This window comes from Syngnathus scovelli, chromosome 3 (genome assembly GCF_024217435.2).
Source record: "Syngnathus scovelli strain Florida chromosome 3, RoL_Ssco_1.2, whole genome shotgun sequence".
Taxonomy (NCBI): domain Eukaryota; kingdom Metazoa; phylum Chordata; class Actinopteri; order Syngnathiformes; family Syngnathidae; genus Syngnathus; species Syngnathus scovelli.
The window spans coordinates 16,580,090-16,605,131 of record NC_090849.1 but is presented as its reverse complement, the minus strand read 5'-3'; the positions used below and the strand labels follow the sequence as shown (position 1 = coordinate 16,605,131).

Genomic DNA, 25,042 nt, shown 5'->3' with positions numbered 1-25,042 from the left:
TCATTATCGAGTCTTCTCGTTAAAGTATTATATTGTAATTTATTATATATTTTTTTTAAATCAGCTGTGTTCGTCTCCCATTATTTTTTCCTACATTTTCTAGTGATCAAGTGCTATTAAATGAAAGATATAAAATACCTGAAATATAAATAATGATATATTCAGGGATTTATTATAATCTACTTCGTTGTCATTTAAACTCGTCCAGTGTTTGCCCTGTCTGTGTATCGTGGCTTCTCATTGGCCATCAGTGGGTCGCTCTCCTCAGTGCTGAAATCGCAGCTCGTCGTGATCATGTATGGCGATGAGGGCATACGGAGCGTCAGAATATAAACACCAAAATGGACGATGATCTATTCCAGCTGAGACAATTGCCGTGAGTTAAAACATTTGTCATTTTCTTTAGCATCTAATTTATCAGTGTGTCACTTGTTTGTGCGGCCAGCTCGCGACACAACACAGCTAGCTCACATTGTATTAAAGCGCCAGCGTCATGTGATGTCAACCGATGTCAACACATTCAGAATACCAGGAGATAGTGCTGTGGGAAATCGTCAAAATCATGTAGCATTCTGAAGCTGCGTCGTCGTTTTGGCGTGTCGTTTGTCTGTAGGAGGCCGGTATGCTCTGATTTAGACAATGATGACTTATCTACCTTAACAATCAATTGATTCCTTAATGACAGCCTATTCGCCAGTGGTACTTGAAAGTAATACTGGGTTGTTAGATATGCTAACTACACTGATCTTACAAAGCGTATACCATCTCTTTTCTGTGTAATTTGCTCAAATAATAATCGCTTAAATTCACAATAAGGAATCATGAGTGGCAAAAATGCGTGGTGCTGATGCCAATGGTATGCTTGCATGATTAGTGATGGCAGATAAAATGAAGTGCGTGCTATTGTTACCACTCTTCTATTTTGGTGGGGGTGTCACATTGGTTTTATTTCATTTTAAGATTGTTTTTATTTGGGGAGAGGGGGCGTGTTGTTGTTTTTTTTTTACTGTTTTAGTGTACCTTTTCTGTGCTGTATGATAATCATGTAATATCAAATACATAAAGTCAAACACAATTTTCAAAAGTTAATCACAAAACGCAATGATTGCAATGGAAAAAAGCAATGGACGAATGAATATCAAGATGCAACACTTTGGAAATCTCCAAGCGTTTACATTTTGTAATGAACTTATACATTGCCAGCGGGGAGCATGTTGCCGGCCCCTGCCATTATATACTTTATGATTATGTACAATAACAAGATTTTAATATTTTGTCTTTGTCAAAAATTGACACTATGGCATAATAATTGGGTTATGCAAAAAAATAGTTTTTCAATCAAAATGCAGTTGTGTGGAACTGGTATGACAGCCACATAACTCTTATATAGAGTCAACATTCATTTTGCGTTTGTTGTTTTCACAAGGGGCGGCTCGGTGGCGCACTGGGTAGCACGTCCGCCTCACAGTTAGGAGGGTGCCGGTTCGATTCCACCTCCGGCCCTCCCTGTGTGGAGTTTGCATGTTCACTCCGGTTTCCTCCCACAGGCTGATTGAAGACTCCAAATTGTCCCTAGGTGTGAGTGTGAGTGCGATTGGTTGTCTGTCTCTGTGTGCCCTGCGATTGGCTGGCAACCAGTTCAGGGTGTCCCCCGCCTACTGCCCGATGACGGCTGGGATAGGCTCCAGCACGCCCGCGCCCCCCGTGGGGACTAAGCGGTTCAGAAAATGGATGGATGGATGGATGGATGTTTTCACAAGGGTCTCTAGCTCATTCCCACTGACTTAGGCTGGGTGCACCCTGGACTGGGTCACCAGTAAATCAAATGACACTCATTTTGAAGAGATCCCAATGCGTAGAATCCCAGGACATGCTGGAGAGACATTGTCTCCCAGCTGGCCTAGGATCCCTCCATCAGGGCTTCCCCTCGTCTGGGCTTCCCCGTTTAGGCTGATTTACAGATTTCCTATTTCATTTTTAGTGTCATTCGCTTCCGTCACACGGGTGAGAGCACGCGCTCGGAGGAAGATGGTGAAAGTCGAGAGTCTTTTGCAGCAGTGCGAGTGGCAGAGCCAAAAGAGGTGGAGCCTGTGGCCCTCGCAGATGGAGCTCTTGTCCCTCGGGAGTTTGCCAACCCAACTGATGGTAGGCAGTATGATGGGACGTCATTGGATTTTATCTCTGGAATTTTATAAGCAAGATGTGTTGTATTCCCACGTAATATTTACAAGCTATTTAACTTACTTTTAGACACATTCATGGTTGAGGATGCCGTGGAGGCAATTGGCTTTGGAACCTTCCAGTGGAAGCTTTCCATCCTCACTGGTCTGTCCTGGGTGAGGATTTCCCTACAACACCTCTGAATTACGTATTTATGTACAGTGTTATATTTGATATATTTTGTCATTGAACTCCTGATTATTGTGTTTAGATGGCAGACGCAATGGAGATGATGATTCTAAGCATCTTAGCTCCACAGCTTCACTGTGAATGGAGACTTCCAAGTCTGGAGGTGGCATTTCTTACATCGGTAAATATTTATTTATTTATTTATTTATTTATTTATTTATTTAAGTCTTGAGGTGGCATTTCTTACATCGGTAAATATTATTTATTTATTTATTCATTTATTTATTTAAATTTTTTATTCATTTATTCATTCATCTATTTGTTTATTTCGGGGGTGATATCATTTCTTGAAATGTTGAATTTGATGCGTCAAAGTAAATCTGCGTAGTAAGTATACAGTTCATAGTATGTGAGTTTTTCTTTTTGAATTGCACTACTGAAATAAATGAAGTTATGTTTTTTCAATTACCACAGGCGGTGTTTATTGGAATGATGATCAGCTCCTCTCTTTGGGGAAACATATCTGACAAATATGGAAGGAAGACGGTAAGTACGTTTTCTGTAGCATGAATCACTTATTCATGAGTGAAAATGATGATGATGAATATTGTTTGTGTTGACGGGTTGCTGATAGCTTGATAGCTTCATTCTAAGCCATTTTGACTGGCTTGTTTTCTTGAGGAGCTCCGTGTTTACGGTTGTTTTCTTTTGTTGAAGCGGATTAAATACATTTTCCGACCAAAATAGGGGTGGTAGTAGCTCATCTGTAAGGGCTTATTCTTTGGAATAGGAGGGAGTCAGGTCTGTGGATAAAAAATAATTCAACTGTTCATTTCAATTTATTTAATTTTAAATGTATTTACTTAAATAATTTAACTGTTTGCTAAACAGGTTCATGACAACTGTTGAGGTGCCCCTGAGCAAGGTGCCAAAAATAAATTTTCACAGTACTGTGAATGCAAACATCAAGCTTTTGCCAAAATGCTGATATACGTACTGTTATCTTATGTTTACATTTTATACACAGGGTCTGACAATGAGTGTATTGTGGACAATGTTCTATGGTATTATGAGTGCTTTTGCACCCATCTATGCTTGGATCCTCTTCCTCCGTGCTCTGGTTGGCTTTGGCATCGGTGGAGCCCCGCAGTCGTGCGTATCCCTCATCCATCCGTTTTGTACGATTTACAGAGCAAGACTTCAAATTAGCAGTGTGTGTTATCTATTTCTTAGGGTCACACTCTATGCTGAATTTCTTCCCATGAAGTCCAGAGCAACGTGTATATTGCTTATTGAGGTTTGTACTGTCAAGCTCATCTCTCTTCATCTGTCCAGTACAGATCATTTGCAGCTGGACGTTTTATTCTGTGGTGATTATTTCATCCCAACAGATATTCTGGGCTCTGGGCACGGTGTTTGAGGTCCTTCTTGCAATTCTAGTGATGCCTTCTCTGGGCTGGCGCTGGCTTCTCGGCCTCTCTACCATCCCTCTTTTCATCTTTGCCATCTTTTGTTTCGTGAGTATAAAGTTAGGAGTAGGCACAGAGACTTACAAAATTATGTAACACCACCTGCACCACAACTTAGACCTAGTTTTACCTGGTCTAAAGTCTACTCAAATTTCTGTCACCAAAGTGTCAGATGCGTCTCATTTAAATCATACATGTTCATTAAGAAGCTTTGTTGATTGATGAATCTCTTCACTTGGGCGGCAGTGGCTACCTGAAAGTGCTCGATACGATGTGTTGACGGGGAATCAAGAAAAAGCTCTGGCGACTTTGAAGCGGATTGCCATGGAGAATGGAGTACCCATGCCGCTGGGAAAACTCATTGCAGCCAAACAAGTATATCACTTTCTGCAACGCTCCAAATCTAATTACACTTTTTTTTGCACTATGACTTGTGATTGTTGCCAGTCTCTTGATTTCTGTTTTTTTAATCAGGAGGATCGTGGGAAGTTTCGGGACTTGTTCTCGTCACAATTCCGTTGGACAACAGTCCTTCTGTGGTTTATTTGGTAAATGCAGGAAACAAAAATGTCATTCCATTCACTCTATTATACGTATTTAGCTTCATATTGAGATTGTTGTGTCTCTTGTCTTCAGGTTTGCAAACGCCTTCTCATATTACGGCCTTGTGTTGCTCACCACAGAACTCTTTCAGGAGGGAGGGGCATGCGGAAGTGAGTTACTGCCCTATATACGATTACTTTTTTTTGTTATTTTCGGTTCTTGGGGAGTTAGCATAAAACTACAGACACTTGTACTGATCCAAACTAGAATTCTAACCTGTGTTATGTTTTTCCCCCTAGAGCGCAAAGGTAATAAAATGGAGAGCAGATGCAACTTGGAGTGTAAATACTTGAACAGCGATGACTACAAAGACCTTTTGTGGACAACCTTATCGGAATTCCCGGGTAAAATTGAAACGGACTAAAATTGTACATAATATGCTGGACTTTTTTTTTTTTTTTTTTTTACTAGATCACACATTGAAAGATATTAAAATTGACCACCTCCAATGTATCTCTGTTTTTTGTATCTTGACTTTATGGGTTCCTGTTCCACAGGACTGTTGGTGACTTTGTGGGCGATCGATCGCTTAGGAAGAAGGAAGACCATGGCCTTGTGTTTTTTTGTCTTCTCTATGTGCATCATTCCACTCTATGGTTGTGTGGGGAGGTAAACGGAAAACCTTGTTCTCGATATTGTCCTGTTTTTAATCAAGTTATGTCATTGTCATAAAGCCGGCGTGGCTTCTCGTTTTGTTGCAGAGTTTCCATGACAGTGCTGATTTTTATTGCCAGAGCTTTCATTGCTGGAGGATTTCAGGTTGCTTATGTGTATACTCCAGAGGTTAGTATTCACAGAAACTCTGCAGTGAATAGATGTATTTTGAATCAAATCAAGACAGCAGTCATAGAGAAAGAGAATTAGTAGGACCTTCACAGTCTTTTATGTTCTCCAGGTGTATCCAACTGCAACCAGGGCTTTGGGTTTGGGAACAAGCAGTGGGATGGCTCGAGTTGGTGCCCTCATCACACCTTTTGTTGCACAGGTAAATTTGGCACTTAACTAACAAAGTAGAATATAAAGTGACTATTTTGGTTTCTCTTGCAGGTGCTGTTGGAGTCATCTGTGTATTTGGCTCTCTCGGTGTACTGCTGCTGCTGTCTGCTCGCCGCCGTCGCATCTTGCGCACTGCCAATTGAGACAACGGGACGAGGCCTGCAGGAATCCAGCCACCGCCAGTGGGGTCAGGAAATGATGGGTCGAGCCTCTTCCTCACAAAACTCAGGGCCAATCCCTCATTCCAGCTCCGGCTCTCAGGGCTGAGCAATGTTTGAGATAACGGTGAAGCGCGAAGGACAAAAAAGCTGCAGAATCTCAAGTCCCATCTACATTCTAGGCACAAACATGACTTCAGAGAGGAAGACGGCACAAAATGTCATGTCACTGCACGTAACTCTTCATCCAAAATTGCCATCCGTTTTGCCACTTTATGCTTCCAACAGAATGGTTGAAATCCATGGCATTGACCACTGAATGAGTGAAATCAAGAAGAAGTTGGGGGCAGTGTCTGAATCTTGTGTGATGCAAGTGAAAAGGTGAAACGCGCTACAGTCATAGGTCAGTGCAGGCCAGGGGTAGGCGAACCCATAGGAGTACAGGAGTTCATTTCAGGAGGTACATGGGAGCATTTAATGATTTCCTGCATCAAAATTACAGCGGCCACGTGTCACCTCGAGTGACTCATAGAAGCTTTGATGACTGATGAAGTAAAACTGCTACAGTGGGTTTGAATATTATTCTTTAAAGGGGAACTGTTCAATGATCTCCTTTTTTTTTAACTTATTTTCAAGGCAATATATTTTTTTTTCTGTTTAATTTGAGTTAACAAAGAAATAAGATGTTAAACAAATTTTTTTTCATTTAATAGTTTGTGTTACATTTTAGAGAATCGTCAACACGAGCGAGGGGAAACTCATGGTATGACAAAAAGGGTTGGGGGTACACAAGTAAAAAGATTGGGACTCACTGGTCTAAGACTTGGGAAAACATAAACATTGGAAAACTGTATTACTTCAAATATTACAACTAAAAAAAAAAGCCTTAAAAGATACACATATATTATTTACCTGGAAAACATTTACTTCAATTGTACGAGGCCTCTGTACAATATTTTTTTTTCATTCACTGCAGGATAGAGAAAATAGCCAACTAATTAGTATGTGTATCATAATGATGGTACCCAAGCGCAAACGCCAATTTAAAAGAAAAAATGGAGAAGACAATTCCAGTAGCAATATTAATTTACGCCATGATCATTTTTGACGTTGGTGAGATATGTTGACAGTATATTCATCAAAATATTTAGTATGTGCCGTGTGTGTGTGTGTATGTGTGTGTCGTCTGCAATATTTTTGAAATATGACTCAATTGCATTTGCCTAAAAATACATGATTGGATTCAAGTATCGAAGTATTTTATATATTTTCATCAGATCCTACAATGCTTAAGTCTGATGAAAAATATTGAAATTCTGCGATCACAATACGATACCTATAATGTGACAATTTGGTTCTCATTGGATTCTAAACATTACACTTTATAATGTTTAATTCAGACTAAACACAGTCATTAAACTTAATGTATACCTCTGTAAAGAATTCATCAGCTCTCGTTCCGTTTCTTTGGAAAAAAGGTGATATGAAGTATAAGTTCAAATAATAGATGGATGTATTTTTGCACTTTATTTGAAATTTCATTTAATTGAATCAGTATTAAGATTTAATGTACACTTATTCTTGTCAACACACAAAAAAAGCTAAATGTACCACATCATGATAGTAAATAATCTTTGTAAAAGATACAATTTGATGTCATTATTTGTTACAGGGATTTTGCAAGCTATATTTAAGGCATATTTATATTTGAGTTAATTTGTTAATCTTAATTTTTTTTATATATATGAGTGAATAACAATTGTCCCTTACTATAAAGACATTATTAGGTTTGGATTTAATTACAATTAAGTCTCAAATGCTAAAAAGTAATTCACAAGTGAGCTTTTGGTCCCGCTCCCTTTTGTTCCAAAATCTGGCCGAAAAGCCTGGCTGCTTCCTGTGCACAACCTCTGCAAATGGTCAGTCCAAAACCTCCATGGCCATAGTTGTGAATCACCTACAGGAAAATCACAGTAACTCAGACGCTGAAGACCAGTGTTTATATCTGGAATTCTAATCAGATGTTTTGAATGAATCACCTCGACCGCAGTGGCACCACACAGTATGGTCTCTCTCTCCAGTCTGACTTTATTTCGAGCTGGCCTGAGGCCGGTCCAGTCATCCACTATCTTAGCATGCTGTGGCAAGAAAACAATAACACAGACAATGCAAGGTCACAGTGCATGATTTTTTTTATCTGCCTTAGCAGAAAGTAGGTTAATGTATACCCCCACCCCCCCTGTTTTTTCTCATCTAAGGCCCTTTGTGTGCTTCCAATTTTGTGGGAACAATTTTGGGAAGGCGCTTTTCTGTTCCAGGGTAACTGTGTGTTCGTCGTGTTAGCAACAACGTCTGAGATGTCCTAGTTTTACTTCTTCTAGGTGCACATTGTACATGTTAAGAATTGTAATACGTGACCTTTAGACTTGGCTCAAGTTGGCAAGCCTTTTCCCATATGTTCTTATGATCGGCAGTATCATTGCTTTCATTCCAGTTTCCTAACTGGAACACCCCGCCAACTGCCACAAACCGACTCCTGCAGACACGTACTTGTGAAAAGAGAAAAGAGAAAGCAGCACTCTGGCAACAAGACAGCAAAATGATTAACACTAACACAACGTTGCAACCACCTCTAGCGTGTATAAAAGATACAGTACGTGTAAAATAGAAATGCTACTTTTTAAGTCTCGCTGTCCACATCCCTTCGTGTTAAAAGTTAATTGTAGTTGCTGCAGTCTCGCATCTAATCGATTCTGTCTGGTGCAAATGCTCACATCGCCAGCAAAAAAAAACATTTGTGGTGGGAGTCCTGTCATAAAGGGACAGTCGAACAAATCCCAGCTCCACCATTACCAGGAATACAGTGAAAAGTGGCTGAGAAATTGTCAGCGTCAGGTCACTTGTGTTACCCTGGTATGATATATGGTGAGCTGTATGGTGACCCCTCAGAGTGGGTCAAAATCCAATGCTTCAACCATGGGGCTTCCACCTAGAAAATAGGAATATGAAGAAGTAATTACTTTTTTCACTCTTCCCCAAAGACTGAACTTCCGCCTAACCTTTATGATCTGTCCCCGGGCTGGCTGGATCTCAGAGTCAGGTTGGAGGTCTCCGGATCTCAACCCAGTACAGTTTATTATCACATCGGCACCATGTTTTTGCAGCTACAAATGGGGAAGAAGAATTATTTTATGAAAACACACAAAACAAAAGTACGTATTTGCTGAACATTTTCACATTCAACCAAATGTATAAATGTTCAGTTTAAAAGTGACATCTATTAGTTAAATGATGATCCTGAGTCACAGTATTATTAGAAATTCTGATTTTATTTTTACAATATATATAATAATCTCAACGAATTTGGGGCTTTAATTGTGAGTGCACTAGTGTTTAAAAAGCTAACCTCTGTAAATGAGCCTATTTTCCTCTGGTAAAACTTCACACCCCGTTTTGCCAACCTGAGGAGGACACCAAATTTGATATTAATACAGAACGTGCTCATTATGATGTTTTCGTTTCTGCTACGCTACTGATTTACTATAGTGTGGTTTGACATGTAGACTATACCTGGACTATCTAAAGTGCTTTTGCAGAGTTCACTAGCAGACAGCTTGCTGGACTGAATCATAAAGGAAAAAAATATACGCAACGGGTCTATTTTTAATTAATCTTAACTGCTTTCTCGTCCCAGCTTGCACAGATGATACTACTGTCAAAAGCGGTCACTGGTTAACAATAGAGTTATTTGATTCCCTTATCTACTTGGCTTTGTTGTGATGATTTCGTTCTACATACAAGGGGCAAAGTAATACAATATGGAATACAAGTTCTCCATTCATGGTTTAATGGCTTACAAAATAGTCTTAACATGACCTTTGCCTGGTTCAATTCAGGTTACAACAATCAGGTAATATCTTATATATATACTATATATATTTTTTTTTTAAACTGTGCAGATCAAACTGGCTCATGGATTAAGACACTAAGATATGTAGTATGAACCATATTTGTGTGCATTTGTGCAATAACTCACCAGTCCATTAGCCAAGGTAGGTATGTTTTACCTTCCAACATGATAGCAGTGTTGAACCAGCCATGACTAAAAAAAAAAAAAAAGGGGGTATTGGGCAATTTAAAAGAAATAGGTGTGTTACAAATTAACTCAGTCGTGCAGTAAAACACTATCGGATGAAGGTTTCACGATTTCCACGAGACCAGTATAATTATAAATTATGCTTTGTGTTCACACAGCAGGGTGTGTTGGATTCTACCTGTAGCCAGGAAACATCTTCAGCTCTCGCTCTGTGAGTTTTCTGAAGCCCAGGACTGTGTCTTTAAATGTTGGTTCCTGCTCACAAAAACTTTCTGACTAGATACGTAGTTGTCTATTGCAATGATCTTTGTGGACTTTCTGCTTGCGGTTTTAAGTGCCTTCATAAAATCTCAGTTATTATTTTATGACTATTGCTGACAATATTCATCATTGATTAAAGTTATATGGACTATCAGACAAGCATGTGACTAGATATTCCATTTGTATATTTCACTTAAAAATATAAATCAAAATAACGCCCAAATTTTAGTTTGAGTTATTTTTTTTAGGTGAAATGCGAAGTTTTACTCACTGGTTTTGGTTCTTTGCAGAGGTTGTAACCAGATTGGAGGAAAATACCCATTTTTACACACTCTGGTGAACGGAGACAGCTCACCAAGTAGTCAAAGGTCTGTTTACACCATTCCCTGAAGGTAAGAAGAATGTGGCATTGAAACCAGAACATTTTCAAGAGGAGTCAAAAAGAAAATAAGTACCTCTCCTGAAGATTGCCTTTGTCATTAAAATAAGGTTGCCAAAGGCCAGCCGCTCCATCACTGGTGGTCAGTGGGGTGAAGCGGTCTGCATACACCTCGATGATCAGCGGATTGACGATGGAATGATACCGCTCATAAATGCTCTGAGCTGTGGACAGACCGATGACTCCAGCACCTATTACAGCCACACGCATATCTGGAATAACAGAACACAAAATGGATAATCCACACAACTATTTCCGGTACAGTGGAATATCCAAGTGTAAGTCAAATTTTAAAATAGCATGTACTGTACAAGCACTGCACAGAAGGGGCAGAGTTTAGGTTTAAACCAATTTTAGCGTGTGAATTATCACTCGTTGCTCTTATTTAAATAACTATTGGTGTCAAAGGACACGAATGGATTGCAACTTTGCAAAGATTTCATTTTATAGTATTGCGCTGACTTATCACAGTACACTTAGAGCTGTTAGATTTGGGCACATCGTCTTTGCTCTGCAACTGTTTAGATATATTATTTTTACAGTTCAAGTTCGCCACCAGAATTAACCGGTTGTGTCGGATTTATTATACATTCCCAAGGGCTAAATTTAGCATTTCTGCAAACGTCGCTCTTCACCTGGTATGACTTTTGGTTCAGCTTACAAAAATAAACACGTGATCGCGAAACGCGTTGAGTCAGTGTTAGTGTCGAAGAAAGTTACTGTACCGTCAATGTAGAAGCCGATCAACACACACGATGTGAGTGAAAACACAAATAAGTGTAACAGATGTCGCTTGTGCGAGGGGCGGAGTCTATCACTGACGTTGGTATTCGTTAATGATAAATGTAATGGTATGGATTTCAGTTTTATTTTTGTTCAGAAATTGATTTGTTTGTTTTTTTGTTTGTTTCCTTAGCGGGTAAATACATCAAAGTGAACATAATTAACATTCTACTTAAAATCTGGTTTATAATCGCTGTGAAGAATTCATTTTGTACGCTTTTTTGTAAAAAAAAAAAAAAAAAAAAAGCTGTAATATAGAGAAAGGATGGCTTTGGTATAGAATTTATTACAAAAGTTTGTATTCATATTTTTTCCAGTTACGAAAAGAATTTACTTGTTTAAATCCAAATTACGAGGGGAAATAAATGTGGTTATGTTCCTATTGTTTATAATAAAACAAAATATGATGACAACAGTGTATACAAGTAGTGTTTTTTTAACTTGAGATGTGCGATGCCACTTTTTTTTCCCAGACAGATACCAGTACTAACTTGATCAAATACACAATACTCGAGTATTCAAGTCACGTGTGTACTGTACGAAGTGTGCGTGTATTCTGAACACAATCCATTTTGATGCTGTTTTCCCTTCACGTCTTCTGAATGTTGCATTTGAATCATCCGCGCAAACTATGACAGCAAGTAGTGTACGCTGTACGACACTACTGTACCAATCAATGGAAAGTGTCATGACGTGAGGTCGGTGGAGGCACTCTCTACCGCCCCTCCGTCTTCCGTCCATCTGTTCATTCAGTTTGCGCCAGGCGGGTCGTTAGCCGGGCAGCTAGCTAGCACAAGCAGGCAGCTTCACCAGGCCACAACGGCCGCCGGTCCATCTTCCGCTTCCAGCCATGGCGTTAGTTACTCTGCAGCGGTCCCCGACCCCCAGCGCCGCGTCCACCGCCAGCACCACGACCACCACTGCGGGCGAGGTCTGTTCTCTCCGTGGGGGAGTGTTATGGATGTATAATAATAAAAATAATCCTAGTAATAATGATGATGGAAATGGTAATAATAAGGATAATAATAATAGTCATCATAATAATATTAAGATTATTATAAAAAAATGCTTCAGGGTGTTGTGGTGTTTATGGGAAGATGCTAACGAGGGGAAATGGTGCCGGAGGAAGGGCCTTTTGCCGGAAGACTTAACGAGCGGCCGTTCGTTGCTTTTTAGCTCAATGAAGTGGCAAACAAACCAGTGCTTCCATTACATTCGCTTACGTGGTCAGGGATATCACGATAACAAAGATTAGCTTGCGCTGGGTTCCTAAGCAATGCAGCTAACGGTAGCTTGGTCGTGACGTGCTTGGCTAGCAGTGAAAATGACGTTTTAATTTAATTTGATTAAACACTCTGCCCACTCTAAGAACGCAGACTGCATCCATGCGCTTCTATTGAAGTTGTCCTTCATTCTCTGATAGACATTTAGTCTTAGAGCTTGTGAGACGTTCTTGTTTTATTTGATGGCTTGGATTGACATATTGCTGCTTAGATTTCAGAAACAGATCGTTGGACGGCTCTGTTGGGATTTGTCGATTAAAAAGACTTTCACCCCTCATGGCGGTGTTATTTTGTCGTTTTGGAGGGAGGCGGTTCACTTGGAATTAATGTTTGGTTCAGAATGACAGCAACTTCCCATTTCAAATTTAACAGATTTGTTACCTTCGTCTTTACTATCTGATGGGGGCGCTAACTACCAAGTTTAGCAACGATCCGAACTAAAAATGTCTAAATGCACTGCCTCGTATTGGGCTGTATTTTAAAATGTCATCACTTAACCAATGAAAGGCAACACGGACCAAAATCTCTCACTAGTATTGTGCACCCCTACTGCAATCAAAATGACAAAATTGTTGAAGTAGGCCTTTCACTTCATGCTTTGTGTTGTATCATACTCATTTATCATTCTTAGTATGTACTTACTCGATAGCTTGAAACAATCAGCATTTTGATTCAAAATTACATTTCTTTTTTTGGCCACAGCTATCTTAAATCCACAAAAAGTGGTGTTGAAATGACCTTGTCCAAATAGCACAGTGTAAGCATGCATGACTTTCTTACTACACAGTAGCTGTTCACATTTGTGCAGTAGTCCCTACTTTTATATTTAGTTTTGCTAATTGAAAAAGGCATCAGTATTTGTTGGCGCAGCCTGCTGTTGTCCGGTGACACGGAACAGTAAAAACTGCTGCAGCAGCTATGATGTCATCGGCTCTATGAGGGGTGGGTGCAGTGGTGGAGTACTACTGCAGGAAAAGAAAGCATGAACAGAAATGTAATAGATGCTAATGTTCAGTAGCTTGTATTTTAAGATTAGTTCACCCGATTTACACTTCAAGAGCATCGGACGGGAAATGAAATGTGATAACTGCATAATGATTGATCAGAAATAAACATACCCCTCCCATCTGCATATACCACCAACATCTGCTACTCAAACAGATACACTTGCATCGTATCACGTTAACCACATTGTTTAATCATACTAATGGTGCAATGATGAATCGGTTATTACATTAATCGATAAATATTTTGGTAATTAAATCATTCAGAGACGTTTAATTTAAATGTGTACAAATCTTTTGAATTTCAGTTTCTCAACAGTAAATATTTTCTGGTGTTTGGCATTCTCCGCGAAAGCAGACGGATTGTGTTTTTGTTTTCTTTCAACATAAGACATCAGCAAACGTTTGTTTTTAGTTTTGAAAACGATCAACATTTACCCACAGTATCATCTAATAATAGAGCAATTTACCTGGTAGTAGTTTAGCATCATGGCACAATACAGGTGCCCCGATAGCATCGAATTGTAACTCCTTGGCCCCAAAATAACGATTGATTGTCTAATATCTTTATGTATGCTTATGTTTTAGCTTGTCCGCATTATATACCATTAAAAATTGCACAGTGTAATTAAGATATTCTCCTTGCTCTATTTCAGGAATTTGGGAGTGAAGATGAGCGGCGTATGAATCAAAGGTAAGATGTGTCTCAAATCACTTACACATCACCATTAAATAGATGTATGTAGTATTTGTCCGCCTGTGCATTTTACACAGAACCAGACGAAGGCAGGATATTTCTGCAACCCTGTATGCTCATACACAGTCTTGTTTTACAATTTTCTTACAATGGCAACATGAGAGTTGGCATCAGCCAAGATGAAATTAGTGTCAAATTGAAGACATGTTTTTTTTCCTCAGGAGAATTTGGTTCAAAGGTGTCATTTTGGCAAAGGGTTGAAAAACTTAACCTTTCACAAAGACATATTATTCTGTAAAATATGCCCTAACCCTTTAAAATGAAGGCAATAGAAAATGTGGACACAGTGGCAAAAGTGTTTTCAACATGGAACGGCCACGATATTTTGGGAGTTTTGAGGACTGTTGTGGAAACAGACCTGTTTCTATTTTTATCAGCCCAATAAACCTGTTTCTGAAATGTTTTTTTTTTTTTTTTTGTGACTCATAGAAGTCGATCTCTTCCTTTTGACTTCTCCAGTTCGGAGTCACCAGAGCACGCCATCCTTTTACATCTGAGCCGTATAACTGCTCTTATGTCTTCCTGCATGTTCTCAAAGTTTGCACTGGCTTGTATAATGTTGATAAGTACAAAATAGATCTACTGAGAAAGTTGTATTTATTTTTTTATTTTGCAAATAAAACTAGTGTCGTTTCGTAAGTAATCTAGAATTGTCTTATAAAATTACTCCGGGCCTCAAAATGTTTTTCAACACCTCTGCACTGACCCTAACTGTGCATAGTGATCTAACTCTGCATGAGACAAGTTGTGTCTAGCTTCAAGATTGTACACATTTCTGACATACCGTTGTGTTTAGACTTGTGCGGAAATCACAAGTGAATGTAGCTTCTATTGGATGATTCCATATTAAATGGACTTGCATTCTACAGGCGTAGTGTAAATTGATACATTGACACATAATTGTGACTAAGCTCGTAACTCCTTTTATCTGTGTATTCAAGGTTACTCCCATTGAAATAAGTCAAAGTGGCCAGTTACTGCTGGTAATTATTTCAGCAAGTGTTGTGTGCTAGAATTATTCAATCTTGGTGTATTTTTGATCATTGACAGATTGTTGATACACCCAAGAATTGTTCTGATTTGTGAAAAAAAAAATCTTCGTTTTTTTAAATATGGTTTGTTTTTAGTGCATGTAAGTTTATGGCAAACATTGGTAAACACTTGAAGAGAGAAACAAGATAGCAACATATAATGACATTTGAGAGTTTTTGCCTCCTCTCGCAGGTGGCCAGTTCTTGCTGCTTTTTTGGTCCTAGGAAGTTCCCCAGAAAGCACTATGACAGGTTCTTCTTCTTCGTCAAACTTTACAAACATCAAAACAAGATCCTGTAGGTGGAGATTTTTTTTTGTACTGGCAAAACAAGTTGAAATCAAATGCGTATCATTTACAGTGCCAATTATAATGACAGACGAAACCACTTATTTTCAGCTTACAGATACAAAAAATACATCTGGTAACAGCAGGACTGCTTTCTACAGCAAGAACATGTCATGATTTGCTTTTGGCACACTTGTGAGCCAGCACACACAGACTACATAAGCACAGTTGTGTTTGTCTCAGGTGGCGGGTGGAGACTGCAGCATGTTCATCCAGTCTGCGAGCCACACACAGACACTCAGGGAAGGGAGGGAGCTCCAGAAGGAGTGGAATCTTAAACAGCACCGAGCAGAGTGGATGAGTCGAGGCTGTCTTGTCAGTCCGTCACTCATAGAGCGATCGAGTCAAGACTCAGAACCGGCACCGCCTCATGGCTCTTTTTTTCTGAAGGCTGGCGAAGAGGAAGTGGCTTGTGGATCCAACAGGATGCTTCTGGTTATAGAAGCCTTTCATGAGGCTGTGATGAAGCTGCCTTATTTTGTGGAGAATGCCATGTCGACCCATAGTGAGGTGCGGCACCTGTGAGTGAAGTTAAGGCTCTTAAGCTTGGGAACTAACATTTTCTATTTCTAACAACAGCAAAAATACTCAGAAGACGCGGTCACTTAAATGTCATTCCCTCCCTTCAAATTTAATTCATTAGTCAATATTGTTAAAATGATGTCATTCTGTCCAGACCTGTAAATTTAATAATTCCGTCACTGAGATCTTCAGAAGAAAAAAAAAATCAGCTTTGGGTTACGCCGTTGGAAAGGGATGAGCACTTTGGAATCTGTGAAGCATTTTCCCATAGTCCGCTGTTTTCTTTGCTACTCTATCCACAGTTATTTTAATGAAAGTTTGCGAATGAGCTGAAGTTATCCCTATCTAAGTCCTGTGACCTTTGTGTTGAGTTTGCTGTTGAAATGAGCAGCTGGAATTTGTCCACCATACTGAACAGCAAGCATTTGCTTGTCTCTCTTTCTGCTCCGGCTGTTCAGGCTCATATTATTATTACAGCCCGAGACCCTCTCTGATATGTATAAATCTCATATCCAACAAATTAAAACTAAATGCACCACAGTGTAACAAAAGCGGTCATTTGCAAAGTCTACCCACATGCTTTGTTTCTGTGGAACCTTTTTTCCATGGTGCTTAGGGCGGAGGGAATGTATTGTGAGGCTAACAAAAGGAAGTTCATTGTTCCTGTCAAATAGGTCTGTTTGCTGCCAGCTTGCTCTTCTGGATTTTTTAGACACTACACTGCTGTACAGATTTCTAGTTGTGTGACAGAGAGCTTGAGAGAAAATCAATGTCTTTGTGTTCTTAGTGTAAGGACATAAATGTGTATTAGGCTTTGAATAGTATTAATATTTCTAGTAATTGGTAGATATCGTCACAGATTTAAAAAAAAAAAATTGACACCTGTTTACTGGGACATTGGGGTCGATACTTTGTTAGGTCAAATTACCAGGTACACTATTATTATTTTTTTGTAATTTTTTTTGTATTGTACCATTTTAAACCACCACGAATGGAGGAGCATGGATTTGTTTGAACCTGATTGCGTCATACGGTTACGAGCTCGCTCAAGCCTATCGGTGGCTTTTCATAGAAAGCAGTCGCCACACTAAGTTTGTTTTAGTAACGGTCTTTTTCTGAAATGAATGACTCCTATTCAGCAGGATATAAGCAATACATTTTTATTTTCATAGTCTTTGCAATTACCTGAATTACGGTGTGTACCCGTCATTCAACAGTTTTGAAATTTCCTAATGATGTCATAGTTTACGTGCAAGAAGGCAGGCGCCCGCCATCTGCCAAGTTCAAGGATGAATGTGCTCACATTGATTTTCAAAGAAATGGAACGACTGAAGTCAGCCTGGAGGAATCGTTTCACTTTTTGTTGTTGTCAGATTTTATAGGCAGGTGTGAGCAGTTAATTGGTTATAATGAAGCTTGGAAATTGTAATTGTCATTTGAGGTTGGACTACATTGAGGTCAAAGTGAAGAGAGAACAAGTAAACAGGGTTATTGTATTCACTGAGTTGAGATGTTATTTCACCACCAGCAGAGAACCATGAGTTATGGTCAAAATGTTTTTACGTGCCATTAAGTGAACTGAACCCTCTTTTTAAGTGACTCATGTCCTAGTTCTGAGTCTCACTGGCCCTTTTCTTTAAAAGGCAGAAAAAAAAGAATACATTTTCATCTGTCGCATCTACTGATGTCACCTTTGTGTTTTGCAGCTTGAGTGAGAGCTTCTTTATGGTGAAGGGTGCTGCGCTCTTCCTGCAGCAAGGGAGCTCTCAGCAGGGCCAAAAAGTTCATCCTCACCACAAGCATGCAGGTGAGAACTACAACAAACACCTGACGATTGTTCTGCATTTTTATTTGATTTTTTTAGATTTGCCTTCCAAACAATCTGTCAGACTTACCAAATTGGTCAGCCTTGGACTCATTTAACTTGTCTGAAACTTTCCTTTAAACAAATTGGAAATCAGTGGAATTATCTACTTACATTACCTTTACAGCCTGACACACATTTTGATCAGGCTTTTGTTAATGCCTGAGGTAAGACATGACGTCAAGCTGCAATGTACGTGACCAAACAGTCTTGTACATTCTGTTTTATGCTAAAGGTTGTAATTAACACCTGTCTTGCTGAAACACTTAGTCTGTTAACATACTCAAACGGCGTTGCCTTCCTATCAACAGTTGTCTGTCATCGCACTTGGTCCTGCACACTCAGTTTCACAATCCAGTTGAACTGATATCTCTTGTTCTTTTGCTCATGTTAAAAGGGGAAACCAATTCAAGAATCAAAACATCTGTAGAAAATAATAGGGTGTTGTTTGGGAGTATGGGTCCATTTACACCCCTTGGAATTCTTTGACCTTTAAATTGAATCACTCACTGTCTGAGACAATTGTCGTCAATGCTCTGTAACAGGGGACTTACCACAACACCTCCAAGTGATGATAAACATTCTTCGCTCAGAGGACCGGATCAAACTGGTGAGAAACAACATCTAGAGCATCCCCAAAAAATCCCAGCACTTCCCTTTTTACACAGGTTGTTATGTTACAGCCCTTTTTCCAAAATTGAAGGAAAAAAAGTTTTCCTCAACATTCTACACACAGCACCCCTTAATGAGTGTTCGTGTTAAAAATAGGGTAGTGTTAAAATAATTAACATTTATTTTAAAATATTTTTTTTTAAAAAACGAGAGACTTGTTAAATACTTTGTTGATGCATGTTGTAGCATAACAAAATGTGGAAAAAGTGAAGCATTTTGCCACCCCAGATACACTGTAAGTGTAGTCACGCTAACCAAAAACACACGCACACATCCAGTTAGTGTCTTACCTGGCACAGTCAACTGGATGTCATTTATTGTGTGCTAAATATACGTACTCCGCTTGTTCTTTGTAATTATCAGTTGTGAGAGCAGGTTTGAGCAGCATGGTTTAAAGAGTGTGACCAAATGTTTCCATGCCGTGCGTTAGTTAGAAGGAATCTTGGAAGTATGAAACAGACACATACTGGTTAGACTGCCCATTGGATGTCATTTGGCGTGGCAGCTCTACATAGTTGTAGTAGAAAACGTCCTTGCCGTTAGCATGAATACAACTGTAACATGTTTTTTTTTTTTTTTTTTTTTTTAATTCCAATGAATGTACATTGTGTGTCCCTGAGTAGGCCGTGCGGCTGGAGAGTGCATGGTTAGATCGTGTGCGATACATGGTGGTTGTATACACCAGTGGACGGCAGGACACAGAGGAGAACATCCTACTGGGAATCGACTTTACTAACAAAGACTGGTGAGAAGACAGCTGTAGAATGTGCTAGTATGAATAACACTCGCATTGTCATGTGTGTATGTGGGGGGGGGTGCTTTTTGTTTTGCTTTGCTCATTTGACAATATTACACTCGTGTTTTCGTATTCCTGCCAGCAAAAGCTGTTCGATTGGCATGGTGCTACCTCTGTGGAGTGACAGTAAAATCCATCTGGATGGAGATGGGTGAGTGCCACAGTCACATTTGCCTTCATATCAACACCGCAAACAACAGTTTATGGCATTCCAGCTGGTAGAGTGACCATCTGTTTTGTTTTCACCGCAGGGGCTTTACTGTGACTACGGCGGGGCGGACTCATGTCTTTAAACCGGTGTCAGTGCAGGCTATGTGGTGAGTAATCCTCCGGAGTGTCTCGTATTGTGCGGTCTTCTTTCATGACACACACACAGCACAACAAATCTCCCGATGGCATGTGTTAAACACAGCCAATCTGCACCGCAAAGGCTTTTTTGTCTTACTGGCCACAGCAGTACGCCACCTGCTGGAAATGACAGCGTTGTGCACATTACTCGAGTTGGAACACAAAACGGCACATTGGTGTGACTGTTCAGCTGGTTTGGATGAAAAGCCTTTCCCTGCTTCCATAGGTCAGCTCTCCAGGTGCTCCACAAGGCCTGCGAGGTGTCCCGTAGGTACAACTATTTCCCTGGGGGCATGGCTCTCACTTGGATGGGCTACTATGAAAGCTGCATCGCTTCAGAGCAAAGTTGTATCAACGAATGGAACACCATGAAGGACTTGGAATCCACACGCCCAGACTCGCCTACTATGTTTGTCGACAAGTCAGTCATCATAAATTACATAAAAATCTGAACGTTGTGCAAGATGATTCTCTTCAACCTTAGTGTTGAAAGTGTGTATGAGTTTTGCAATGGTGTTATCTCTTATGTGTCAGATTATAAACAAACTTTTTCCTTGATAGGCCTTCGGAGAGAGAGAGAACAGAGTGCCTTATCAGAGCAAAACTCCGAAGCATCATGACATGCCAGGATCTTGAGAACGTCACGTCCAAACAGGTAACTAACTATGACTGACATGGGGCACCTGATTCCATTTGTTGTTTACCTTCATATTTATGCTTCTTTATGACTAAGTTTATGGGCGTATTTATTTTTTTATTATCTCGACACTGTGTTCTTACTTCATTTGTTGCTGCAGCAATATACTGCAGCGATATATGCACACTGTCATGTTTTTGTGTACATAATATTACTATTTTGTCAGATCCGCACTGAGTTGGAGCAGCACATGAGCTGCAACCTGAAGGAATTCAAAGAGTTCATCGACAATGAGATGCTGTTGATTTTGGGCCAGATGGACAAAGCCACACTCATCTTTGACCACGTGTACCTGGTAGAGCTGCTTATCTTGAATCGACAAACTGTCTGGAAGGATAATGAAAATATACTTTGCCTCACCTATGTATTTATTCTTTCTTTGAAGGGCTCTGAATGGAATGCGTCAAATTTGGAAGAACTGCAAGAGACGGGGTGATTTATTTCATATTGTACAATAGCTGTGATGATCACACCCACATGCAAAATTGTAATCTGAGCAAGAAGGAATGACCTTTATCTCTCTTCCTCAGGGTGGGCTATATCCTCAATGTTACCCGAGAGATAGACAACTTTTTTCCAGGCACGTTCCATTATCACAACATACGCGTGTATGACGAAGAGGCCACCGACCTGCTGGCTCACTGGAATGATACGTACAACTTCATTGTTAAAGCAAAGTGAGTCCTGATGGAGCAGAAAAACAATTTTTACCCATTTATATAATCAGCTCGTCTGTCAGACGCTATTCACTTGCATTATTCAGTTTACGTTGCCTTTGCAGCGGGTCCCAGAATGACACTCGTTAGCCACATATCCCGAACTTTTCCGAGAGTGCACTCCCAAAATGTTAACTGATGACTTTAACCTTCTCCTCACCAGGAAAAACTACTCCAAGTGTCTTGTTCACTGTAAGATGGGTGTCAGCCGATCTGCCTCCACAGTCATTGCGTACGCCATGAAAGAGTACGGCTGGTCGCTAGAGAAGGCGTACAACTTTGTCAAGGAAAAGAGAAGCATCACGCGACCGAACCCGAGTTTCATGAGACAGCTGGCAGAGTATGAGGGCATCCTTGATGCGAGGTATGTGCACATTGTTGTATAAACATCCTCTGTGCACACTGACTTGTTCTTTGGTTCTCCGTTCAGCAAACAGCGTCACAACAAGCTGTGGCAACCGGACGCAGACTGCGAGATGACCGAGGGCCAACAGGTCTCAACCCAGTGCTCTGGTGAGGAAGAGGGAGATCACCTGACCCCAGAGCCAGCAATGTCTCCCTGCTGTGAAGATGCGCTGCCCGATAGAGGCGCAGCATGCCCCTCCCCTTGCAGAAAAGTGGCCCTGGAAATCGACCCCGCCTACAACAACTATTATTTCCGGAGGCTGTCTGATTCTGCGCTGGATAGTGAGCCTTCAACCCCCGTGCGTGGCCCCCCGCTTCTCGGCATGGAGAAAGTTTTCATTGAGATTGAAGATGTTGAGCGAGACGCTCTGCTGGATGATGAGGCATTTGATGGCCGAGAGGGTCTGGGTCTTCCCCCTTTTGGCTCGACAGCGGAGGGCATCGCAGCCCAGACCTCCAACCGTGGCCCGGAGCCCCTGGAGGAGCTGCGTCTGCGACTGGAGTTTAGCACAGTGGAGGAGGAGGATGAGGAAGATGTGCAAAAGGAGGAGGCGGACATGGAGGTCCTGATGCAGCCAGATGACGGAGGGGGTGGGGATGGAGGCGGAGGAGCGGAGGAAACGCGGGACGTAGAGGTGGAAGCGGAAGCCGACAGCAATGGCATGGACCTGGCAACCCTGAACGATAATTCCAACAATAACAACCGTTTTACCTCTTACCAGAACATCAATGTGAGTTTGTATTTGGAAACATGAAAATGAGGCTTTGCATATGTTACACACACACATATTTTTCATTTTTTTTTTCTTTTTAGGGAACAGCTGCCACTCTTGCAGCCGATGTGTCTTTATTTTCACGGAGGGATTTGAATTCCAAGCGGAAGCACATTTCTCTAACCTCGGTTTCAGATCCTTGCCTTAAACTCCAGCCTCTTGACATCTCAAACACTCCATTCCTGCTATCTTCTGACGACCTCGAGTGTTCCACCCCGTCTCTGTCCGTCTGTGCCAACAGCGCTTCATTTGTTTCTGCAGCGCTCCCCGATGTACTGCCGCAGCCAGCTGACTCCCTTCATGTTGTCGGGGTGCAGGACTGTGGCGATGTGTTGCATGTCAACATAGAGCTTGATAGTAGGCCATCTGTAGGCTCTTTGGAGGTTCTCCCTGAGCTGGTGGCCATGGAGTTGCACAAAGATACACCCGCCGTGGCTTGCCACCCGACTCAGCAGACGGAGACCTTTGTGACGTTGCAGAGGTCAGGTGTGGTGCGCCGCCATGCAGAGAGACTAGAGAGACTTTCGGGTTTGACCCAAGAGAGCCTGCATTCTCTTAAACCTTTGCACATGTCCAAGAACTTTCAGCACAAGGAGGAAGAGGAAGACTTCTCTGTCTTTCCAAGAGACTTGATGAAATCATCTACATCGTGCCAAGTAAGGTTGGAGCCTCTGGTTGTTCCCCTCACCAATGAAGCCTTGTTGGGGGTGGTGGGGTCAGGTATGCTCACCCCCACCTCCTCGCCTCACGGCGCCACACTGACGCGCAGCTCCAGCAGTGACAGTCTGCGCAGCGTGAGAGGAAAGCCCGGCCTGGTCCGTCAGCGGGCGCAGGAGATCGAGACACGGATGCGTCTGGCGGGCCTTACTGTGTCGTCCAGGCTCAAACGGTCCAACTCGCTGGCCAAGTTGGACAGCCTGGATATCTCCTCTGAGGACCTGTGCTCCGCTTGCTCTTCAGATGCAGGAACACTACTGCTTCTCTCACTGTCCCCGGAGCCAGATCACAGAATGGAGTGGGAGTCTCCTGCCACCCCTGTTCAATCCCGACCCTGCCGGGATTTGCACACCGCAGAGAAAGTTCGAGCAGGGGAGCCCATAAGCTGACACGCACGCTGGTACTCCGGCCTCCCCTCATTTATCGCCACGTAGCGCCGTGGAGGGTTGTACAGATTGTGGACACAAAAAAAAGATATATATAAAGCATTCACTTATTTGCCACATTGTTTGTCAAACTACTTTGACAGTGAAAGTCATATTGCTGTATCTGACAAGAGAAGCCATCATATCACCTCTGATTTGGTTGGGAGAAACAAGTGCCTTATGTTTGAGACCAGAGAGGCACACGGTTTTAGGGAGAAGGCAGATAGAGGATGAGAGCAACCTCCAATTCACATACCATGGGTGGTATGTACTGAAAAATGGTATTGTATCCATCTGCATTTATTTTTTATTTATTTTTTTTTTTTAAATCCGCCTGGTACAAAGTTTATTGACAACCAGTTTAATTCCCGTCAGAAAGCGTTGTTCTGTAAGTATTAATGATTGTAGTTGTTTACTACACAGTTTATTTGTTTTAGGTGCCACAGGCTTTCATGTTGAATTCACGAAAGCTGTTTCTCCCTGAAGTTGAGATAAAGTGATGAAATTGATGCGTGAGGAATTGTGAGCTTGAATGAGTGATTGAAATGAAAAGTGGTGAGAGCTTGGCTTTTCACGATCTTCAGCCAACATCAGAATAATTTTCTGAGTGTGTTGTTCCTTTGAGGTCTTTATTATTTTTTACAACAACAACAAAAAAAAGATGTACTGGTACATAACAAGCTATCTTCCAAAATAACGTTGAGATGTTAACCACCTCATCATTCCCTTCATTGATCTTTGGGAAAGTAATGAGCAATCATGCTGTCTGTCTAATGTAATGCAAATTCAGGATTTCATATCAGAAATTCTTTTTCTTTTGCCATAGTTCTATGAACATCTTTGACAAGCTGTGAGTACAAAAAGAAGTCAACCTTGAGGATTGCCAACATTCAATTCATTATTTTTAAATGTGAAAAACCAAAGCTCTGTGGCTGTCTCATTAAATTAAAGCTGTACAATGTAACCATCATGTCAATCATGTATTTAAATGCTGTCACACCATTTTGCACATTTGGGAGAAATGCGGAAAAAAACTTGAGGGAGTTGTTGGGCTTATTGCTGTTAGGCTTTTATGCTCATATCCACTTTTTTTTTAAAACTACGATCACAATAGGTTACATCATTTTATTTGGTAACCTTTTTTTTTAAAAGTATGCAGTAACTTTTGTACTGTACATTGCTGTAGTTTGAATGCATATTGCACTTTTTATGTTAATTGTACGTGTCAATTATGAAAATAAACAATTTTTCATTAAATATAATTAGATATGTGCTTTATTATTATTACGGATAATACTGTATTTAATGGGGCTGGTTTGATGATGAAAAATGCGCAACCATCGGGGAAGTCGAACAGGTAAGAAAGCAACCCAAAGTAGGAGAATTACTTTACAAGCTCCAGCACACGCGTGTTGCAGCTTTGGGGTCTTTTTAAACGGGAAAACTGCCCCGAACGTTCATATTTGCCAAATGACTTAACTTTGATGAGGTGCGTGTGTGCGTTTCATCATTACGTCATCGTGCTGTCATC

General features: G+C 40.8%; 3 protein-coding genes across 6 annotated transcripts; 2 read left to right on the top strand and 1 right to left on the bottom strand.

Annotated features, from left to right (window-relative positions):
- The first annotated feature begins 9 nt into the window (after window positions 1-9).
- svopa (SV2 related protein a) lies at window positions 10-6,467 on the top strand. Its single transcript, XM_049762522.2, has 16 exons — window positions 10-376; window positions 1,982-2,145; window positions 2,251-2,336; window positions 2,432-2,530; window positions 2,824-2,895; window positions 3,377-3,501; window positions 3,583-3,646; window positions 3,741-3,866; window positions 4,065-4,193; window positions 4,293-4,366; window positions 4,455-4,531; window positions 4,661-4,765; window positions 4,919-5,030; window positions 5,123-5,204; window positions 5,317-5,406; window positions 5,469-6,467. The coding sequence occupies exons 1-16, from the start codon at window positions 342-344 to the stop codon at window positions 5,682-5,684; spliced, it is 1,656 nt and encodes a 551-aa protein (XP_049618479.1). The 5' UTR covers window positions 10-341; the 3' UTR covers window positions 5,685-6,467.
- On the bottom strand, window positions 6,262-11,216 carry LOC125993710 (D-amino-acid oxidase). Its single transcript, XM_049762525.2, has 11 exons — window positions 11,097-11,216; window positions 10,388-10,583; window positions 10,204-10,318; window positions 9,850-9,926; window positions 9,612-9,677; window positions 8,982-9,036; window positions 8,635-8,739; window positions 8,485-8,564; window positions 7,994-8,111; window positions 7,615-7,713; window positions 6,262-7,532 (listed from the first exon to the last, which is right to left on the bottom strand). The coding sequence occupies exons 2-11, from the start codon at window positions 10,579-10,581 to the stop codon at window positions 7,407-7,409; spliced, it is 1,035 nt and encodes a 344-aa protein (XP_049618482.1). The 5' UTR covers window positions 10,582-10,583; window positions 11,097-11,216; the 3' UTR covers window positions 6,262-7,406.
- Window positions 11,217-11,889: 673 nt separating this feature from the next.
- On the top strand, window positions 11,890-24,773 carry ssh1a (slingshot protein phosphatase 1a). Of its 4 annotated transcripts, none has more exons than XM_049763574.2 (15): window positions 11,890-12,085; window positions 14,098-14,135; window positions 17,805-17,905; window positions 18,508-18,572; window positions 19,258-19,379; window positions 19,513-19,581; window positions 19,682-19,747; window positions 20,005-20,199; window positions 20,340-20,433; window positions 20,642-20,770; window positions 20,861-20,907; window positions 21,006-21,152; window positions 21,355-21,555; window positions 21,622-22,327; window positions 22,411-24,773. In XM_049763574.2, the coding sequence occupies exons 1-15, from the start codon at window positions 12,005-12,007 to the stop codon at window positions 23,473-23,475; spliced, it is 3,126 nt and encodes a 1,041-aa protein (XP_049619531.1). In that variant the 5' UTR covers window positions 11,890-12,004; the 3' UTR covers window positions 23,476-24,773. The 4 variants fall into 4 exon arrangements, with proteins under 4 accessions (XP_049619531.1, XP_049619530.1, XP_049619532.1 ...); XM_049763573.2 differs by lacking the exon at window positions 11,890-12,085 and adding an exon at window positions 15,760-16,097 and having other exon boundaries at window positions 14,120-14,135; XM_049763575.1 differs by lacking the exons at window positions 11,890-12,085; window positions 14,098-14,135 and adding an exon at window positions 15,914-16,086.
- Window positions 24,774-25,042: the final 269 nt, after the last annotated feature.

Excerpts from the sequence above, each read along its gene's own strand:
- svopa (XM_049762522.2), top strand. The coding sequence starts at position 342 with ATGGACGATGATCTATTCCAGCTGAGACAATTGCC. Across the intron at positions 2,896-3,376 it reads ACAAATATGGAAGGAAGACG|GGTCTGACAATGAGTGTATT; the intron begins GTAAGTACGTTT and ends TTTTATACACAG. Across the intron at positions 3,647-3,740 it reads CGTGTATATTGCTTATTGAG|ATATTCTGGGCTCTGGGCAC; the intron begins GTTTGTACTGTC and ends TCATCCCAACAG.
- LOC125993710 (XM_049762525.2), bottom strand. The coding sequence starts at position 10,581 with ATGCGTGTGGCTGTAATAGGTGCTGGAGTCATCGGTCTGTCCACAGCT. Across the intron at positions 9,927-10,203 it reads TCTGCAAAGAACCAAAACCA|GAACCAACATTTAAAGACAC; the intron begins GTGAGTAAAACT and ends TTTTGTGAGCAG. Across the intron at positions 8,112-8,484 it reads TCACCATATATCATACCAGG|GAGTCGGTTTGTGGCAGTTG; the intron begins GTAACACAAGTG and ends ACGTGTCTGCAG.
- ssh1a (XM_049763573.2), top strand. The coding sequence starts at position 15,781 with ATGTTCATCCAGTCTGCGAGCCACACACAGACACTCAGGGAAGGGAGG. Across the intron at positions 19,748-20,004 it reads GTGTCAGTGCAGGCTATGTG|GTCAGCTCTCCAGGTGCTCC; the intron begins GTGAGTAATCCT and ends CTGCTTCCATAG. Across the intron at positions 21,556-21,621 it reads GAGGGCATCCTTGATGCGAG|CAAACAGCGTCACAACAAGC; the intron begins GTATGTGCACAT and ends TTCTCCGTTCAG.